Below are 17,746 nucleotides of genomic sequence, written 5' to 3'. Positions count from 1 at the left end.
AAGCTGGAGGAGGCAGAAAGGACCGCACCCCCCCCCACCAGCATGGCCTGAGAACACCCTGATTTTGAACTTCTGGTCTCCAGATTTCTACTGTTTGGGGCCATCATGTGTGTGGTATGAACATAGAGGAGATGAATACAGACTGAAATCAGAGCTTCCAAAGATGAGAGTCCCAAACAGCCATTTCCTTTCAAATTCTCTCTCCCTTGCTAAAAAAAAAAAAAAAAAAAAAAGTGGGGGCAGATGTGGGTAAGTTCGTGGAGGGAGGAAGACACTAAGCCCTTCAGATTTTTCTTTTTTTTTCTTCCTTTCTTCCTCCCTTCCTTCCTTTTGTTTTGGCTGCCCCACGGCATACAGAGTTCCCAGGACAGGGATCAGATCCAAGCCGCAGTTGTGACCCAAGCCACAGCTGTGGCAATGCCAGATCCTTAACCCACTGTGCTGGGCTGGGATCGAACCTGAGTCCCAACGTCCCAATGTTCCCAATGCTCCCAAGACGCCACTGATTCCATTGTGCCACAGCGGAAACTCCCCTGCTGAATATCTGAAGCATCTATTTCGCTCTATTATTCACGCAGAATCAAATACTCCAGCTCTAGACCGAGGGCCTGGCATGGAGTACGGATGTTCATACAGTGAGTTCCCAGGGTTGGGTGCCAGGTGAGCCCAGGGTGGCCGACACATGCTGCGGACCTGGAGTCCCAGCCTCGCCGATACCAGCTGTGTGGCCTCAGGCCTGTGACTTTCCCTCTCTGTGCTCCAGATTTCTCCTCCAGGAAATAGGAGGCTATACCCCCTGTCCCTCTGGGGTAGCCGAGGGGATTCAATGAGACCAATCCTGGCAAAAGGAGGTGCTTGATAGATGCTGGGTCCCTGCCCTACCTACTTCCCCAGCTCAGGTCACTGGGAGACTACTCAGCTACAACTATAGCTCCCAAACCAAATTACATACAGCAGTGGGGGAGGGGTGGGGGTTTTGCTCCCTGGAGACACCTGGCAACGTCTAGAAACATTTGGGTTGTCATGGAGCTACTGGCATTTGGTGGGGAGAGGCCAGGCTGACCCTCCAGACATACCCAGGACAGCTCCCTGCTCCCCAAAGAAGGATTGGGTCCAAAATATCAGGGGTGGTGAGATGGGGAAACTGTCATATGGCCTGAGTTTGGTGGGACAGACAAGCCCTTGATCTCTTAAGACAGTTCCTTGCTTTCGGCCCATACATGACATATGTATGTGCTGGCGTGTTTTATTATCTGCCCCCTTGAAGACAACTCTATAAAGGCTAGAGTTGTGTCTGTTCTCTTCACAGCTGTTTCCCCAGTGCTTGCACCCTCGTGGTGCTCAATAAATCCTGGTGGAAGGAAAGTGTGCGTGAACAAATGAAGGGACGAAAATAACAGCCATCTCATGCTTATGGGGGCCTGACACACAACAAACGCCCAAGAAAGGTCAGCCAGGTTCTTTCCTCTGTGAACGGCACCAGTCCGGCCGTCGGGACAGGTAGGCCTCGTCCACAGCACTTGCACCCCATACCCCCTCGAAAGCAAAGTTAAGCCCTTCCTCTCTGCCAGGTGCCAGGGCCATGCTGGTTCTAGTCTGTCCTACCAGACCACCCACCAGACAGTTCCTGGGTGAACCCCTCACAGATGAGGATGCTGAGGCTGAAAGATGTGTTTTAACTCGCCTGAGGTCACTTGGCCAGCACACGGCGGAGCAGAGCCTCGACCCCAAGTCTGTCTGATTCCAAAGCCCTCTTTGCAGAACACCGCTTGGCCTGGGAGACCCCCCACCCCCAGCTTCCCACCTTTACCCCCGCCCTTGGCCCCTGTGGTACTGCCGCTGTGCCTGGGTTCTGGAATTTTCTGCCTGGCGTCTACTTGCATCCACCTCGTTGGCTGGGCTTCGTTCTCAGGCTCACACTGGGCTGCAGCACAGACGTGCCTCTTCCTGCCTTTGTCGCTCAGAGACAATGCCAGTGTTTTCCCTCTTCCCCCTTTTTATTCGGCAGCCGCCCAGGCAGGCCATTAGCAAATTATGTCAAGGCTGGCTTTAGAAAAACGTTTTGGGGCACGCCTGGGAGGGTTACTTTTTGCCTGCCATAGATTCTTCTACTCTGCTCTCAGTAAATAGGAGCCTGAGGCAAAATATGGAACAAAATGAATTATTTAGATAAATCACGTACAAAGCTCAAGTCCAAAAGACTGAAATCCCGCCCCCCCTCCCAACCTCAGCTACGGATCCTACAGGTGTTCCAGAACACTTGATTGTCTGTGGCTTTAAAAAGTTTCCTCCAGTAAAACAAATATTTCCATGAAGTCCCTGAGTAAAAGGGGCGTGTGTGGATTTTCCAGTTCACTGGGAATCTCTGAAGGAATGGTTCTGAGAGAAAAGGTTTGGTTGTCACAATAGCTAACTTGTACGGTGCCACGTACCACGTGCTAATAAGCACGGCCCCAGGCACTGCATCTGCTGACACGTCGCTGCCCTTAAGTGTTAACAATGGGAAATGGAAAGGGGAAATGACAAACCCCGTTTCACAGATGAGGCACAGGGAGGGGAACAGTCCACCCTAGGTTGCACAGCTCAGACGTGGCAGAGCCAGGAGTCAAACATAGGCCCTATGCAACAGAGCATGTGTCCCCATCCCAACTCTGCCTTTATCCTGCAGAGTCAGAGCATCACGGCACCTGACAGACAGAAAGCATCCATGAGTGCGCACCTACTGTGTGCCTGGCACTGTGATGGGCACCGACTGCAACCTCTTAATGATTGTGAGGTCTCCTAGTTGACAGAGGAAGAAGCTGAGTCTTGAAGACAGGACATGGTCCCCTTGCCAGCATGTAGCCAGGTCTGATTCAAGCTTTCAACCCAATTGCCAGCTAGTAGATGCCAAATACTAATGGGAAAGAACCAGATTAATTCAGCCCAGGTTTACCTAGCCTGTTGTAACACTGTCGCAGGCACTGCAAGCTACAGTGAACAGAGGAGGCAGAGGCCCTGCGAGGCCCACCTTCATTTGTTCATTCATTCATTCATTCACTCACTGAGCTGGGGAGCAGGGCAATGAGGCCTGGGGGACTCTGGTCAATGCCCAGGGCCACATGGTGGCAGAAATGAATGTCACCAAGGCCTAAGCCCTTAGCCAAATTGCCAGAGAAAACAAGAGCAAAAGAGAAGAGAGACAGGGAGAGGCAGAGAGACACACAGATAGAGACAGAGACAGAAACAGACAGAGACAGAGGGACAGAAAAAAATGAAGAGGCTTTCTCCCAGAACTAAGTCATCCTTCCTGAGGCTGTCTTGGGGGATCTGTCTCATAAATTCAGGCCCCACTGATTCATCCAGGGCCACAAAGCAGCAGAGACCCAGAAAGGTAGATGTCATATTAATGAGGCACCTGGCTGCTCTGGTAGCTGTGTGACCCCAGATGAATCACCACACCTCTCTGGGCCAGCTGAGGGGATGCTAGGATCCTGTACTTTGACAGCAGGTGTGAGCTTTCAGTGACCTCGAGAGCACAGAGCGCTGGCTCTGAGCCTGGTGCACCCCCCCGCCGCACATACGCTGCATCCCTAAATGCTGGGTCTCGTAATGACCATTGAGAGGCTGAAGCCAGGGAAGGAGCTGGCTCAGTCCTCCACTCATCTTTAGTCCCTTGTGAACTGGGTCACACAGGCAGGTGGCAGACGTTTCCTATGTGAAAACACCAGGCCTTCACTTTGAGGGTCAGTGATGTGGACGTCCCTGAAATTATCAGGACGGTCTGGAGAAATCCTTTTACTGGGAGCTGGTCTGGAAAGACCCCTGAGTGGGGGGAGGGGGTTCAGAGCTGGGGGTTCTGGCCCTGGCTTTGCCACTTGCTTGCTGTGCTACCCCAGGCAGGTGCCTTTCCCTCTCTGAGCTCAGTCCCATCTCTCCAAATCATCAGTAAGGTCCTTAAGAAAATACCTAGATGCAGGTCGGGTCTTTAATCATTAGATGTCACTCCACCCTGGCCTCCGCCCCAGCCCCATCAAGCTGCCAGAGTGAGAGATGGCAGGATCTCAGGACCCAGACTGAGCTCCCCCCAGACTCAATCCTGGCCCACTCATGCCAAGGTCCCCAGGGCCAACAGGCAAACCTGCCCACCACTGCGGGTAATCTGATAAGACCTCGAAATTTTGCTCCATGACAAGACCACGAAAGCCACAATGCCACATGCACATGACACGGATACTCGGCCACCCTGGGGGTGTGGTGTGAGGAGGTGAAGCAGGTGCCAGCTAATCCTCCCTAAAAATAGGAAGCATTTGTGTCAGGCTGGAGTGCCGGCACTTAAGATAAATCAACCAGCAAAGCCAGCCCGATGCATGTGCCAGCCCTGTCCATAGGGATGGTGAATCCGGTATCAATTTCCTGACCACTTCGGGGGAGCGAGCAAGTCCACTGTCAGGGGAATCACCACCACATGCCTCTTTCCCAGGCAGGGGAGCAGGAAACAGCTGAGGTGGTGGAGCTTGGTGGCCAATTATCCTGGACCCCCCACCACTCCTGGGGTGGGGGAGGGGAGCACTGTTGGGGAGGAGTTTTCGCTGATGTTTTAATATTTTAAAAAGTATCGTAAGCTTACAAGATCTGGTGGCTCCGAGTCCGGCTGCCTTTTCCTCAGGGAAGAAAATCTCTGTTGGCTGCGGGCTGAGAAGCGGCGGAAAGATTCCCGGCTCCGGGAGGCGAGGTGTCTGAAGGATGAGGTGCGCTTGAAGGAGGTTCGGCCGGTGGGCTCCCCGCTTGCCCGCTCCGGGCCCACTGTGCTGGTCACTAAGTTGAGGGCCTCCTGGAAGGACCGCCGGACGGTCCCCATCCACTGGGTCATGTGGGTTTGGGCCACCGTGAGTTTGTCTCCCAGGTAATCCATGGGGCCGGGAGGAGAGGGAGGGCAGAAATGCCAGGGTCCTCACCCCTCTCCCTTCTGTCCGCTCACAGAAGTTCTGGGCTCGCCCGGAGAGGGAAGCCAGCAGCCCTCTTCAGTGGGACCCAGAGTAAATACACATCGCTGAGCCAGCAGCCTTTGGCATCCGCGGGTCTTACTCCGAAGCAGAGGCAGTTCAGGGTCAAGTCCACCCCCCAGGGTTGTGAGTAAACACGCCGGGAGCTCCAAGATCCAGTTCCCAGCGCTGGCGGGCTGGCTGGCCGGCTCGGGTGACCAGGAGCTTGGAGGAACTGGGCTGCCGCGCTGGCTCCAGGGCGTGACAGTCCCCGAGAGGTGGGGGAGGAAGAGGCGGTGGCCCTAGGCACCCCCGGGCACCCTCACCCTCACTTTCCCCCAGGAAGGCGGGCCCCCCAGGCGCTGGAAGGACCCGGTGCCACCCGCCGCTGCCCCCTGCCCAGCTGCTCTCGGCGGGGCCCCGCTCACCTGACCCACGCAGGTTTCCCCTCCTCCGGCTGAGGCTTCCAAACCTGTGGGCCGGCGGGCAGCTAGCTCATTTCCGGAGGCAGCCACCAGGGCCCCGGGTCCCCTGGCTCCGCAGCCCAGGATGACATCAGCCCCCGTTCTCAGCGAGGGGCTTCGCTGCCCAGGAATGCAGGAGGGGCCTCGGGGAGGCGGCCGCCCAGGGAGCTGGCGTCCGCCCCCATTTGTTCTCCCCCCCAAGTCCCAACTCGCTCACCGTCCCGCGGGTCCGACGATGTCTGCACGTGCCCAACAGCCTACCCGCCCTGTGCCCTGACCGCGGGCGCACCGAGAGATGCGGCTGCACGTGTGTGTGCCTGGGCACGTGTGTGCATGTATGTTGGAGATCTGATAGCCCTGGGAAGGCTGAAGCAGTTGGGAAACTGCCTCTAGGGTGAGAGGTAGCGAGCGCCTCAGGACCTCTGGCCAGTAGTCAGTCAGTCTGTCTCCCTCTGGTGGTCCCTTTCTCTGTCAGGTTCCCAGCCTCTCCTTCCTCCCCCGTCTTTCAATTTCCACTTGTTCCTCCCTAAGCGTGCCTCTCTCGATCGCTCGCGCTCGCGCTCTCTCTCTCTCTCCCTCGCTATCCCTCCCTCTCTTTCTCTCCTTTCCGGCCTCTCTCCCTCCTCCTTCCTAAAAGGCCACACCCAGCCAGGTGAAACAGCCCCCCGCGCCCCAGGTCCTCCTAGGAAGGAACTGGGCTGGGCTATATTTCAGTACGGGAGGAGTTGCTATGGCAACCCGGGGGGCACAGCATCTGCCCCATCCTGGGCAGGCAGGCTCAGCACAGGGAGCAATGGGAATGATTCACAGTTTGCACTGGGTCACATGAGCGCCTGAGTTTTAACCCTTGTGGAGCTGGAGTGGTTGTGATTGGGGGTGGGGGGATGCAAGGCAGCAGTGTCTGTCACTGGAGAGGGTGCTTGTCAGGAATGGGGAACAGCAGCCAGGTCCTGATGGGGAGGCACACTTGTGGAAGGAGTTTTCTCCTTCTATCCAGCAAGGATTCATCCTCTGTGTTACAGGTGAGGAGATGTGAACTCAGAGATGTAGATTCACTCGCCCAAGGTCACACAGCCAGGGTACCAACCAGGGCAAGGACAGAGGCCATTTCCTCCCCACCCTCACCCCATTCCCCAGGTCTGACACAGCACATGGCTCAGAGCTGGAGCTCAGTAAATGTTTATTGTTCAAACACCAAGTCCAAGACTGAAACTTTGATCAGTCTGACTGCATTGTGAGCGCTTTCCACCACCCACATCACCTTCATTTTGAACAAATATTTGCTCTCTAGACATTGATCAAAGGGCCGCACTTGAGAAAGTTTTTCACGGAGGTATCTCTGACAATGCAGCTGATTCAGATGTCTTTCTCCTCTGGATTCCTAGTCCTTGTGGCTATTCATTCAGCCCTTTCTGTAAACATTCAGAACGTGCCCATTCGGGCTGGGCAGTAGATACAAAGACAGAGAACAGCCCCTGCTGTTGAGGGATCACAGTCCAGCAGACACTATAATGGTGGCTAAGTTATTGAGAGTGGGGCTGAGTCTCCAATGCCCTTCTAAGTATTCATAAGAATCAACTTATGAATCTTCACATGAACCCATTTCACAGAGAGGGAGACTGAGGCCCAGAGAGGTGAAGTCCTGCCAAGGTCTTCCAGGGTGGTGGGCAGCCCCCAAGATGGCCTCCAGTGCTCCCTGTCCCCTGTGGTCCTCCCCACAGCGAGTCAGAGGTGGTCTATGTGCCCAAAAGATAAAGCAGAAGTGACAGGTGTGACTTCCAAAGCTAGGTCATAAAATGCATCACAGCTCACTCCATGGAGGGAGGTCAGCCACCATGTAGTGAGGGTGCTCAAGCAGCCCTGTGGTAAGACCCACATGGAGAGGGTCTGAGGCCCCCAGCCAATACCCAGCATCCACTGCCAGCCACATTGTGAGGCTTTTTTTTTTTTTTTTAGTGGCCATACCTGCAGCACATGGAAGTTCCCAGGCTAGGGGTTGAATTGGAGCTGCAGCTGCTGACCTATACCACAGCCACAGCAACACGGGATCCGAGCCACATTTGTAACCTATGCCTAAGCTTGTGGCAACGCCAGATCCTCAACCCACTGAGCGAGGCCAGGGATTAAACCTGCATCCTCACAGACACTATGTTGGGTTCTTAACCCACTTAGCCACAATGAGAACCCCAGCCCTTTTGGAAGTAGATTCCACATGGCCAGTCAGACCCTCTGATGACAGCTGCCCTTGTCTGCAACCTCGCAGGAGACCCTGAGCCAGAGCCACCCAGCCAAGCTGCTCCCAAATTCCTGACCCACAGAAATCACAAGAGATTCAAATGCCCAAAGGCAGGATAGTGCCTGGTCCATCAGGAAACCAAGGGCTGGAGCAGAATGAGGGGAGGGGGACAAAAGATTCTCACAGCAGCCTGTGCATCCTATATGTAAGGAATTATTACCCCATAATGCAGATGAGAAAACATGCTCAGGGCCCAGCATGCTACTTCCACACATGTGTCTGGACCCACCCACCATCCCACACAGCCTCTAGGGTCTCAGAGCTTCTGGCCTTCCAGGTTTGCCCATTTTCTGCACATGGGAGTGGCCACAATCAGCCTCCCAGAGGGCCAGGAACTTCTGGGGTGGGAGCAGACCCGTGAAGAAGCTGTCCCCGTCTCTGAATCCAGAAAAGCCTCACCAGAAATACCTAAAGAGATGGAAAGGGACATAACTTTTTAATAGACCATCTGGACACAGAGGTGGGGCAAATTTACTGAGAACCTCCAGGAGGACAAACAAAAGTTAAATCAAAGCAGCACCTAGAACACCTTTAAAATAACATCCAGAGTGGCCCCAGCTGTGGTAAAAGCAATGCATTTATCCACAGTTGGAAATGGAAACTGGTATATATTTCCTGAAGGGAATTTAACATTCAAGATCAAAAATCTTTGTTTCCCCTTTTTTTTTTTTGAAAAATAAAGGAAACCTGTGGCATATGGAGGTTCCCAGGCTAAGGGTCAAATTAGAGCTGTAGCCACTGGCCTATGCCACAGCCACAGCAACGCCAGATCTGAGCTGCATCTTCAACCTATGCCGAAGCTTGCAGCAATGCAGGATCCTTAACCCACTGAGCAAGGCCAGGGATCGAATCCACATCCACCAGACATTATGTCAGGTTCCTAACCTGCCCAGCAACAACTGGCACTGCAAGACCAAAATTCTTAAAAACAATGGCCTGCCAGTTAATGACACACATGTTTAAGTGTATTGGTATCTATAAATTATTATGAAATCCAGCAAAGAATTGTGTGTGTGTGTGGGGGGGGGGGTGTGGCTGTATGTGGGGGGGTGTGTGTGTGTACACACAATAAGGAATGGACAGATGACTAGACTTTTACAAAGTAAAAATAGAAAAATGTTAGCAGTTATAGAATCTATCTGGTGAGTACATGTGTGTCCTGTACAATTTTTTTCTGTGTCTGAAATTTTTCATAATAAAGGGCTGGGATATGCCTGCCTTTCGACCCTGCATTTCATGATCCAATTCTGCATCCAGCAATCTGTCTGGAAATGAGAATGATCTATACAAACATTTTGCTACAGGGGTGTTTATCACAATCACACGTGATAGTTACATTTGTGAAAAATTAGTAAAAACCTTATCCTCCAACAAAAAGAGGCTCGTTCCGTGCTGTGCCAGGCCATATTGACGTCAGAGGAAAAGGAAAAATCAGTAATGCTGTGTGATAGTTTGCTCATCATGGACATTTGAATTAACTTTGATTTTTTAAAAACATTGCATTCAAATATTCTGTATCTTTGATAACCCCTTTTTTGGGTGCTCCCTTAAATTTTGTGCCCTAGGTGTGTGCCTCACTTCACCCTAGTCCCAGCTCCGGACAAGCTAAATCGGTATGGTGTCGTGGTTAAGGGTTTGTAGACCTGCCAATAGCTCTAACTAGCTGTGTGACCCTGAGGAAGTTACTGAACCTCTCAGATTTTCAGAGATGAAATCATCAAAGTCATCCTTGTCACTGATGCTGTCAGTACCACTTACTGTGTATGCCAGGTGTCATATTACATTGTCTGCTCCTCTCAATACTGAAATGAGGTTTGTGCTAGGATTAATATCTCCATTTTATAGATGGAAAGACTGAGGCAGAAGGATTCGGTGACCAGGCTAAGATCACACAGCTATGAAGTGATGAAGTGTGTAGCCCCCAGCCTCGCACCATGGGCTACGTAGAAGAGGACCTGGCCTTTGTCAAATCAGTCGGAGTGGAAGACAAGGGTTGGAAAAAGCAGAAGTGAGCGCTCAAAGCAGCAGGCAGGGTGGCACGGTCCCGCCTCCTTCCACAATGGGGGAGAGGGGCGCAGAAGGGAGCTGGGAAGCCAGATTGCCGGCCTGCTCCCCACTCTGGCTCCCTTTAGGTACAATGTGGTCTCAAAGTGTGACTATAAAAAGCGTCACTCTCTGAAAACTGGGGCAGCCTGAGTGCTTTCCCCGCCAGAGGACTTTTTCTGCAGACTCTTCTGTTCTCTCCAGGAAACTCTTGGGATGTTGCTGGGCATCAAAAAGGAAAGGAAGCCATCTCCTTACATAATTAATCCAAAATACTCTGGAGAGGCTGCTATGATCCAGGAAATAAATGGGAGTTTTCCCCTCAGTGCAAGGTGGGGCCCAGAGGTCATCATTTCCCAGCAAGTGTGTGCAGTTACAGAAATTGGAACGTCGGTCATTCATTCATTCAACAAACTGTGAATGTGTTCTACTTTGTATGAACTCTGTGCTTACCCGGAACGGACCTGTAGTCCCTGAAGAGCTGAGAGTAGTAGCCCTCTGATTCTCAGCCATCAAGGGGAGAGGGTGTCTCAGTGGACCCTCTCAAACCTGAGGCTGTAACATTTTCTCCCCCAAACCTGATACAAATGTGCACGCTCTAGAGAAGCCCTCAGATGGAAGAAAAAGCCAGATAAAAATGAATATTTGTGGAATTCCCTTTGTAGCTCAGTGGGTTACAAACCCGTCTAGTATCTATGAGGCTGCAGGTTCAATCCATGGCCTTGCTCAATGGATTAAGGATCCAGCTTTGCTTTGAGCTGTGGTGTAGGTCACAGATGCAGCTCAGACCTGAGGTGGCTGTGGCTGTGGCGTAGGCCAGAGCCATAGCTCCAATTTGACACCTGGCCTGGGAACGTCCATATGCTGACGGTGAAGCCCTAAAAAGCAAAATAAATGAATAAATAAATAAAATAAAATAAATAAATAATAAAATTTTAAATGAACATTTCCAATACAAATATCAAGGGCTATGATAGACTAGTGAATAATACACCATGATGGAAACATAAGAGGGGGAGGTGAAACCCCACCAAGAAAGTAGGAAGTTGAGGAAAGAAGAACAAAGGGAAGATGATCATTTATTGAAGATAATTTCTTATAAGTGGAAGAAGGAAATCTGGGTAGGGTCTTGAAGGATACATAGGAGTGTTCCCAAAATGTTAAAAGAGGATGGCAGGTGCAAAGGCCCCTGGGCGTGGCCATATTCAGTCTTGCCTGTGGGATTCTGCACAGGCACTATCCCTTGTACCCCTGCCTGTGGCTGCCCACCCCCCAATCTCCATCTCTGTTGGACCCCACTCCCACCCCAAGACCACTTTCAGCAACTTCAGTCTTTCCCAAATCTCCCCCAGGAGGTCTCAACTACATGACCCTCTGCACATCTTGCTTCCCAAAAGAATGAACCTTCCAGGAGTAGGTATCCTGGGCCTCGAAATATACTAGTATTATGTTGACAAGGAAGGTGGCGCAGTGGAAATAACAATAACCATAAATTGGGGATTTACTGTGTGTGGGAACAGGTTACTGAGACACCTCACTTCACCTCATATAACCTTCACAACCTCCCTTCAGACTGCATCCTGTTATTAATTAACCCCATTTTGCAGAGAAGGGCAGTGAGGTTTAAAGAGCTGAAGGTATCCACTCAAGGTCACTGAGCTGGCAAGTGGGAGTTCTGGGGCTTGAACCCAGACCTGTGTGGTTCTGAGACCCTCCCCCTTCCAGGGCAGGAGCCAGACTCTGTCTACCACTCTGAGATTCCTGAAAGTGGCCAGTTCTGCCCCAAGCCCTGTGCGGAAGGGCAGGGAAGATCGTGGAACAGAACTTCTCTGCTTGTCCTCAAACCTCCCTGGGTCAGGAAATGCCTACAGAAGGACTTGTCTGGTTATAAACCAGTTTCCTTTCTTGACGACTGGCCTGAAGACTAATTCCTGGGACCACGTGTGGGAAGTGCCAGCTGATGGATCCAGCTCAAACCTGTTTTCTCTCCCCATGGGATGGAACCAAGCTCTCGGAAACCAACAGCCAAATTTCTCATTTCATTGAAGGACCAGGTCCAGGCAGGTGGGTCTCACAGACCCCACAGTAAATCTGTGACAGGTGCCTTAATTTTTCATAGGAATTGCTCACAACCTGGACTTTGACAGGGTCTCTGGCCTCATGTTTAACCTATTCCACCAGCTTCTCTCCTGCCTGACCCAGCTGAACTAACTGCCATCCTGGAATATGCCATGCTGCCTCTTGTTCAGCCGTTGGCACATGCTGTTCCTTCCAGCTAGGGCACTATTCCACCCATTCCTCACCTGGTCAGCCTCTATCATCTTTCACAGCTCAGCTTAGGTACTCACTTCTCCAAGAAGCCTCCTCTGATTCTTCATGCCCATGAGGGGCCAACTCTGGGCTCCCACCTTGCCATGTGGTCCCCACCACATCATTAACAATCTGAGCTTTAACTCAATTTTCCCATCAATCAGTCCCCCTTTGATTCTCAGCAGGCACTCGACATGCCTACCGTGTGAAATGAAGGAACCACTGAGGCTTGAACCCCAGTCATACAACTCCCAGCATCCCTCCCCCTAGGCTTGTTTCCAAGGCAACAGTGAAAAGAATTCTGATATGGAAAAAACAAGACAGAAATGACTTGATCCGACAAGTCAATCCCAGATTATTTATAAACCAAGCCCACGACTATTTCCTTGTGTTCATTTATCACATTCTTAGTTAAGTAGTCATTTTAATGACCAAAGATGCCCTTAATTAACCTTGGGAGGGGAGGGGAGGAAAAAACCATCTGGAAAGGAAATCTTTCTAACAACAGCCAGGGACTCATCTTGCCGCTTTATCAGGCCCCTCCCCAAGCTCAAGTGGAAAGTAGCATTTTCCACACCGGGGAGAGCCTGCTGTGTGGCTGTGTGCCTGGTGTGGCAAGGCCAGTCTGTAATTACAGCCCCTCTCTGAAGAGCTGGGCATCTAATAAGGCTGCAGGCCCAGCCTCCTCTACAACGGAACAGGGTGGGCTGGGAGCCCCGCCTCATTCATGCTGCTGGGCTGCCTCAGGGCTTTGGAGGCAGTGGGTTCTGGAACACTGCCACCCTCTCCTCGGGCTTCCTGGGAAGGAGAAGGGGACCCCACTGGGGTCTGGTTGCGCTGCCTGGGGTTTGTCACCCCATGTCTTTCCCCCAGAGCAGCTGAAATTCTACATTTTGGGATCAGTTAGCAAAAGAGAGCAAGATGTTCTTGGGGAAGGAGGAACCAGAGAGGAGAGATTCATGACGTCCCCTGGGAAATGCTCCCCAGAGCAGCGAGCATGCTACCCTGGGCTAAGTGCCCCTTAAGCAGCAACCCAGGACGTGGAGGATCCCCAGGAGGATAAATGAGTGGAAGGCCTTCCTTTCCCTGCTCCCTCCCGCCTCCCTTCTGACTTCAACAAGCACTTGAATGAGGACCTACTCTGTGCCAGGAGAGGTGGTGGTGGCAGCAAGGGCCTTTCTTCCTCTCGGCTTCATTTCCTCAGACTTGGCCAGCCATGAACCCCAGGGGAAGCCTGACTGTGACAGGCACAAGTTTTCCCGGGATGGTCTTGGGGATCCACCCCCAGCCTCAGCTGCCAGGGCAGCTCCAGGGACCTGCAGGTCCAGGTGACCTGCCCCAGCTGAACAGGGGGCAAAGGGTGGGCCCTGGGCCCACTGACCCAAGGTTGAAGCCCTCCCGGCTTAGGGGTCCCCAGATAGCGCTCCCTCCTCTCTGGGCCTTGAATCCTTACAGGGGCTGCACCGGAAGCCTGACTCCAACCCCCAGCTGCCTCTTCTCAGAGGCCACCTGTCAGGGCCGGGCTCAAACACCATGTAGCCTTGAGAACCCCTGTGGCCTCCTTCAGCCTGAGGCGTCTCATCTCACTAGTGGAAATCATGACACCTGCCTCCCAGGTAAAGGTGCACAAAGTAGGCCCCTGGCAAAGAGAAGCGGGATGGCGTCAGATTCCAGCCGTGATGTCCACGGCTGGAGTGCTCACATTTTGAGAACAAATGAGAAAAACAGCCTCCCAAATACCAAATCAGAATCTATGCAAATGCCGCTAGGATGCAGTTAATATTTCCTAAGCACCAGTGATGTGCCAGGCCCTATACCATCTCATCATCTCCACACACATGGTTATGGGTGGGTCCTCTAAGACTGATTTCACACTGTGTGACCTTGGGCAAGTGGTTTGCCTTCTCTGAGCCCCTCCATCCTTGTCTTTAAAATGGGATAAAAATGGTCCTCTCCTTCCCAGGTGGTGCTGAAGTTTACATGATGTGCATTCTGACCATCTCCTGAGAGGAGAACTGCCCCATTATACAGATGAGGACACTGAGGTGGCAGGAGCAAAGGCTGAAGGCTGCGCAGTCACTCAGTGGTGAAGTCTGGCTAGGAGGCCTGTCCACCGGCCCCGATCTCACAGCTAGAGCTCAGCAGGCAAGGGGGCAGTGAGCACTGGGGAACCGACACCTCTGGCCTCCCACGTCCACACCCATCATTTCCATCACCCGGCTCGCCAGCCCTCGACCCACCTCCTCTCATCTCAGAGCTGCTGTGAGTAACGGTTCCCACTTGGCGCCTGCTTGCTAACGCCTCTGCACGGGCATGGCTTTCTCCCAACCCAGCTAGAGGTCTATTATCTCGTGCCTTGCTTCTCGGCTGGCGGCCACCCCCTCCTCTGCATTGCCCACGCTGTCCCGAGCCACGCTGTGTCAGGTGGGGAGGGCAGGGAGGGGGCGGCTAGGCAGCCTTGGCACTTTGACAAAAGCATGTCGCCCCACAGGTCCCCAAACAGCCCACCTGGTAGGCACAAGGCAGGTTCAGGCAGCCTCAGAGCCCTGGACCCTGGGCTAGCCTGCACTCAAAGCCAGCCAGAGACCCCCTGGCCAGGGCACTGAAGGTAAGACTGCCCAAGCTCCCTCCACCTGGCTGCTTCCTGCTGGGAAAGTCACCTCCCAGCAGCTGCACACTGACCACGGCCCCTGCACCACAGTGCTGCTTATTTCTGAGTCTTGGCTCCTCAGAGAATCTTCCCTTAACCTCTCAACACAAAGGGGCTGCCAGACCCTCTCTAACTTAGCATCCTTCCTGTTACACATCAATACTTGCCATTACTTGGTATTTTCCCAATCACTTACTTAATATGATCTCTCTAATGAAGGCTCGTGGGAGTAGAAACCTTGGATGTCTTAATCTCTGCTATTGCCCCCATGCCTAGCACACTGGAAGCTCTCAGTAAGTGTTGAATGAATGGGTAAATGAATGAATGAATGAAGAAGAGAAAGAAGGAGTGAGAAGGGGAGAAGTGGGGTAGGGGATAAGACGGAGGGGAGGGAGGGGAGGAAGAAGCACTATAATATTTGTACTGCAGTCCCATCCTCTCTTTTCCTCTTTCCCTGGCCAATTCCTACCCATCCTTAAAGACTTCACAGTGATGTCCCCACCTCCAGGAAGCCCTCCCTGCTGCCCTCCCCATTCAATTTAGAGCCTCCTCTGGGCTTGCCACCCCAGGGCTTCAGTGTGTTCTCTTCACTGTAACTATAAGAGCCAATGTCCCACTAGCTGTGGACACCGTGAAGGTCACTGCCATTTCTATTCCCTTCTGTATCTCCAGGGCCCATCCTGACAGCTGGTACACAGCTAATGTTTATCAAGGCCTAACCACACTTCAGGCCAAGGCTAAATGTTTTGTTTTTGTTTTTGTCTTTTTAGGGCCGTACCTGCGGGATATGGAGGTTCCCAGGCTAGGGGTCGAATCAGATCTGTAGCTGCTGGCCTACACCACAGCCACAGCAATGCAGGATCCGAGCCGTGTCTGCAACCTACACCACAGCTCATGGCAATGCTGGATCCTTAACCCACTGAGTGAGGCCAGGGATCAAACCTGCGTCCTCATGGATGCTAGTCAGATTCGTTTCTGCTGAGTCATTCAGTCAAGGCTGAATGTTTTGAATCAGATAATTCATGGACTCTTCAGCATCACCTTGTAAGAAGGGGGGGACATCTTAGACCCATTTTACAGACAAGAGAAGTAAGGCTGAGAGAAGGCAAGCTACTTGGTCAGGGACAAACAGCAAGGACCCTGGGAGACCTCTATACCACATTGTTCTCCCACACCAACTATGTTCAATGCATGATGCACTTTTCATAAACCTCATTCAGCTTCTCATCAGCCCTTAAAGGAGACACACAACACTCTCCCAAAGTCTCAGGTGAAGGAACCAGGCCAGGGATGCACAGAGTCCTCACACCCAGCTCAAACTCACTCAAGACTATCAGGCACCAGGAAACTAATCAAAAAACTGACGCAGAAAAATATGGTCATGAATAGCATTCTTCCTTCGTGACAAGCCTTGAAAATGATGGCTACTCACTTCCCACCCTCTCTTGCAGCAACAGCCAGGGCATGGGACCAAACCCTGGCCAACAGGATCTGGGGGGAAGTCTGTTGGGTGGACTCAGGGAGAAATTGTCCTCCCAATGAACCCCCCTCTTCTTTGGCTGGATGTTGTCAAGTCTCCCTGGAATGGCTGGAGCCATGGCAGCCATTTTGGGACCATGAGGGAACATGCTACTGAAGAGAGTATAGAAAGATGGAAAGAATCCGTGTTGATCCACTAATCCACCATGGGGCAAACTTTTTTAAAGGGCCAAACAGTAAATACTTTAGATTTTGCCAGCAACATGTGGTCTCCATCACACATTGTTTGTATTTTAGATCTTTTTTTAAAAGAACCTTTTTTCAAAGGTAAAATTCATTCTTAGCTCACAGGTCACAGTTTGATGAAGCCTACAACACACTCCCCCTACCATCAGATGGATTATGTAAAGTAATACATGTCCTTCCTGTCTGACCCATCTTTATGGGGTCTTTCATTACTTTCAGCATCTTCAAAAGCATCTTTCCTGAGAAGATGACAGTGGTGTCCCAAGTGCAGGTGAGGATGTGGGGTAACTGAAACTCTCAGGGAATGAAATGCAAAATGGCACAGCTACACTGGAAAACAGCTCAGCAGTTTCTTAAAAAGTTTATCACATGTCTCCCATATGATCCATCCACCCCACTCCTGGGTGTTTACCCAAGAGAAATGAAATCAGCTGTCCACACAGAGTCTTGAACAAGGATGTTCTCGGCAGCCTTATTCACACCAGCCAAAAAAAGTGGAATCGAACCAAATGTCTGTCCAAGTGAATGGACACATACACTGGCACATCTGTGCAATGGACCAGTCCTGAATGACAAAAAGAAATAAGCCATCAAGACCCACTACACTATGGATGAATCTCAAATAATTCTGCAGAGTGAAAGAAAACAAAGAAGAGCATATGGTAGTGTTCCCTCTGTGGCACAGTGGGCTAAGGATCTAACTGCAGCAGCTCAGGTCACTGCAGGGGTGTAGGTTTGATCCCCAGCCCCCCACAGTGGGTTATAAAGCATCTATCATGGCCACAGCTGTGGCGCAGGTTGCAGGTGCAGCTCAGATGTGATCCCTGGCCTGGGAACTTCCATATGCTGTGGGCAAAGCCAAAAAACGGGGGGTGGGGGGGGGAAGAGCACGTGGTATCCAATTCCACTTACATAAAAGTCTAGAATATGCAAACTAATCTATAGTGACAGAGAGCAGATCAGTGGTGGCTTGGGGGCGGTAGGGGGGAATGGATTGCAGAGGGGCCCTAGGAAACTCTGGGTGTGAAGGATGTGTCCATTATTTTAAACATCATGATGGTTTCTTAGGAATATATATGTCAAAACGCATCAAATTGTACACTTTAAACATGGATGATGTATTGTATGCCAATTATAGTTCAACAAAGCTGTCACGCATGCAAAATAACAGTGGTGGCTCTCACAGTAAGCAGAACCCTGAGGGTGAGGGATGGGTGTGGGTGAGTCTCGGCCAAGCAGGGCCAGCTGAAAAGTCAGGAACGAGGCCCCATCAGACCTTGAGTGTCTTGTTCCT

General features: G+C 51.8%; 1 protein-coding gene across 3 annotated transcripts in view; it reads right to left on the bottom strand.

Annotated features, from left to right (window-relative positions):
• KIAA1671 (KIAA1671 ortholog) overlaps nt 1-17,746 on the bottom strand; it is a 195,085-nt gene that overhangs the window by 64,143 nt on the left and 113,196 nt on the right. Inside the window, exons 1-2 of one of the 3 annotated variants that reach the window (XM_047762198.1) lie at nt 5,646-5,973; nt 4,610-5,436 (exon numbers count right to left, since the gene is read on the bottom strand). The exons of the other annotated variants lie outside the window; for them this stretch is intronic. Coding sequence (XP_047618154.1) covers nt 4,610-4,894 — 285 coding nt within the window. The 5' untranslated portion in view covers nt 4,895-5,436; nt 5,646-5,973. Of the gene's footprint in view, nt 1-4,609; nt 5,437-5,645; nt 5,974-17,746 lie in introns of those variants that run through there. 3 annotated transcript variants of the gene reach the window in all.

Source organism: Phacochoerus africanus, chromosome 15 (assembly GCF_016906955.1).
Source record: "Phacochoerus africanus isolate WHEZ1 chromosome 15, ROS_Pafr_v1, whole genome shotgun sequence".
Classification (NCBI taxonomy): Eukaryota; Metazoa; Chordata; class Mammalia; order Artiodactyla; family Suidae; genus Phacochoerus; species Phacochoerus africanus.
Note: the sequence above shows the minus strand (reverse complement) of the source record. Positions and strands in the feature narration are given on the sequence as shown.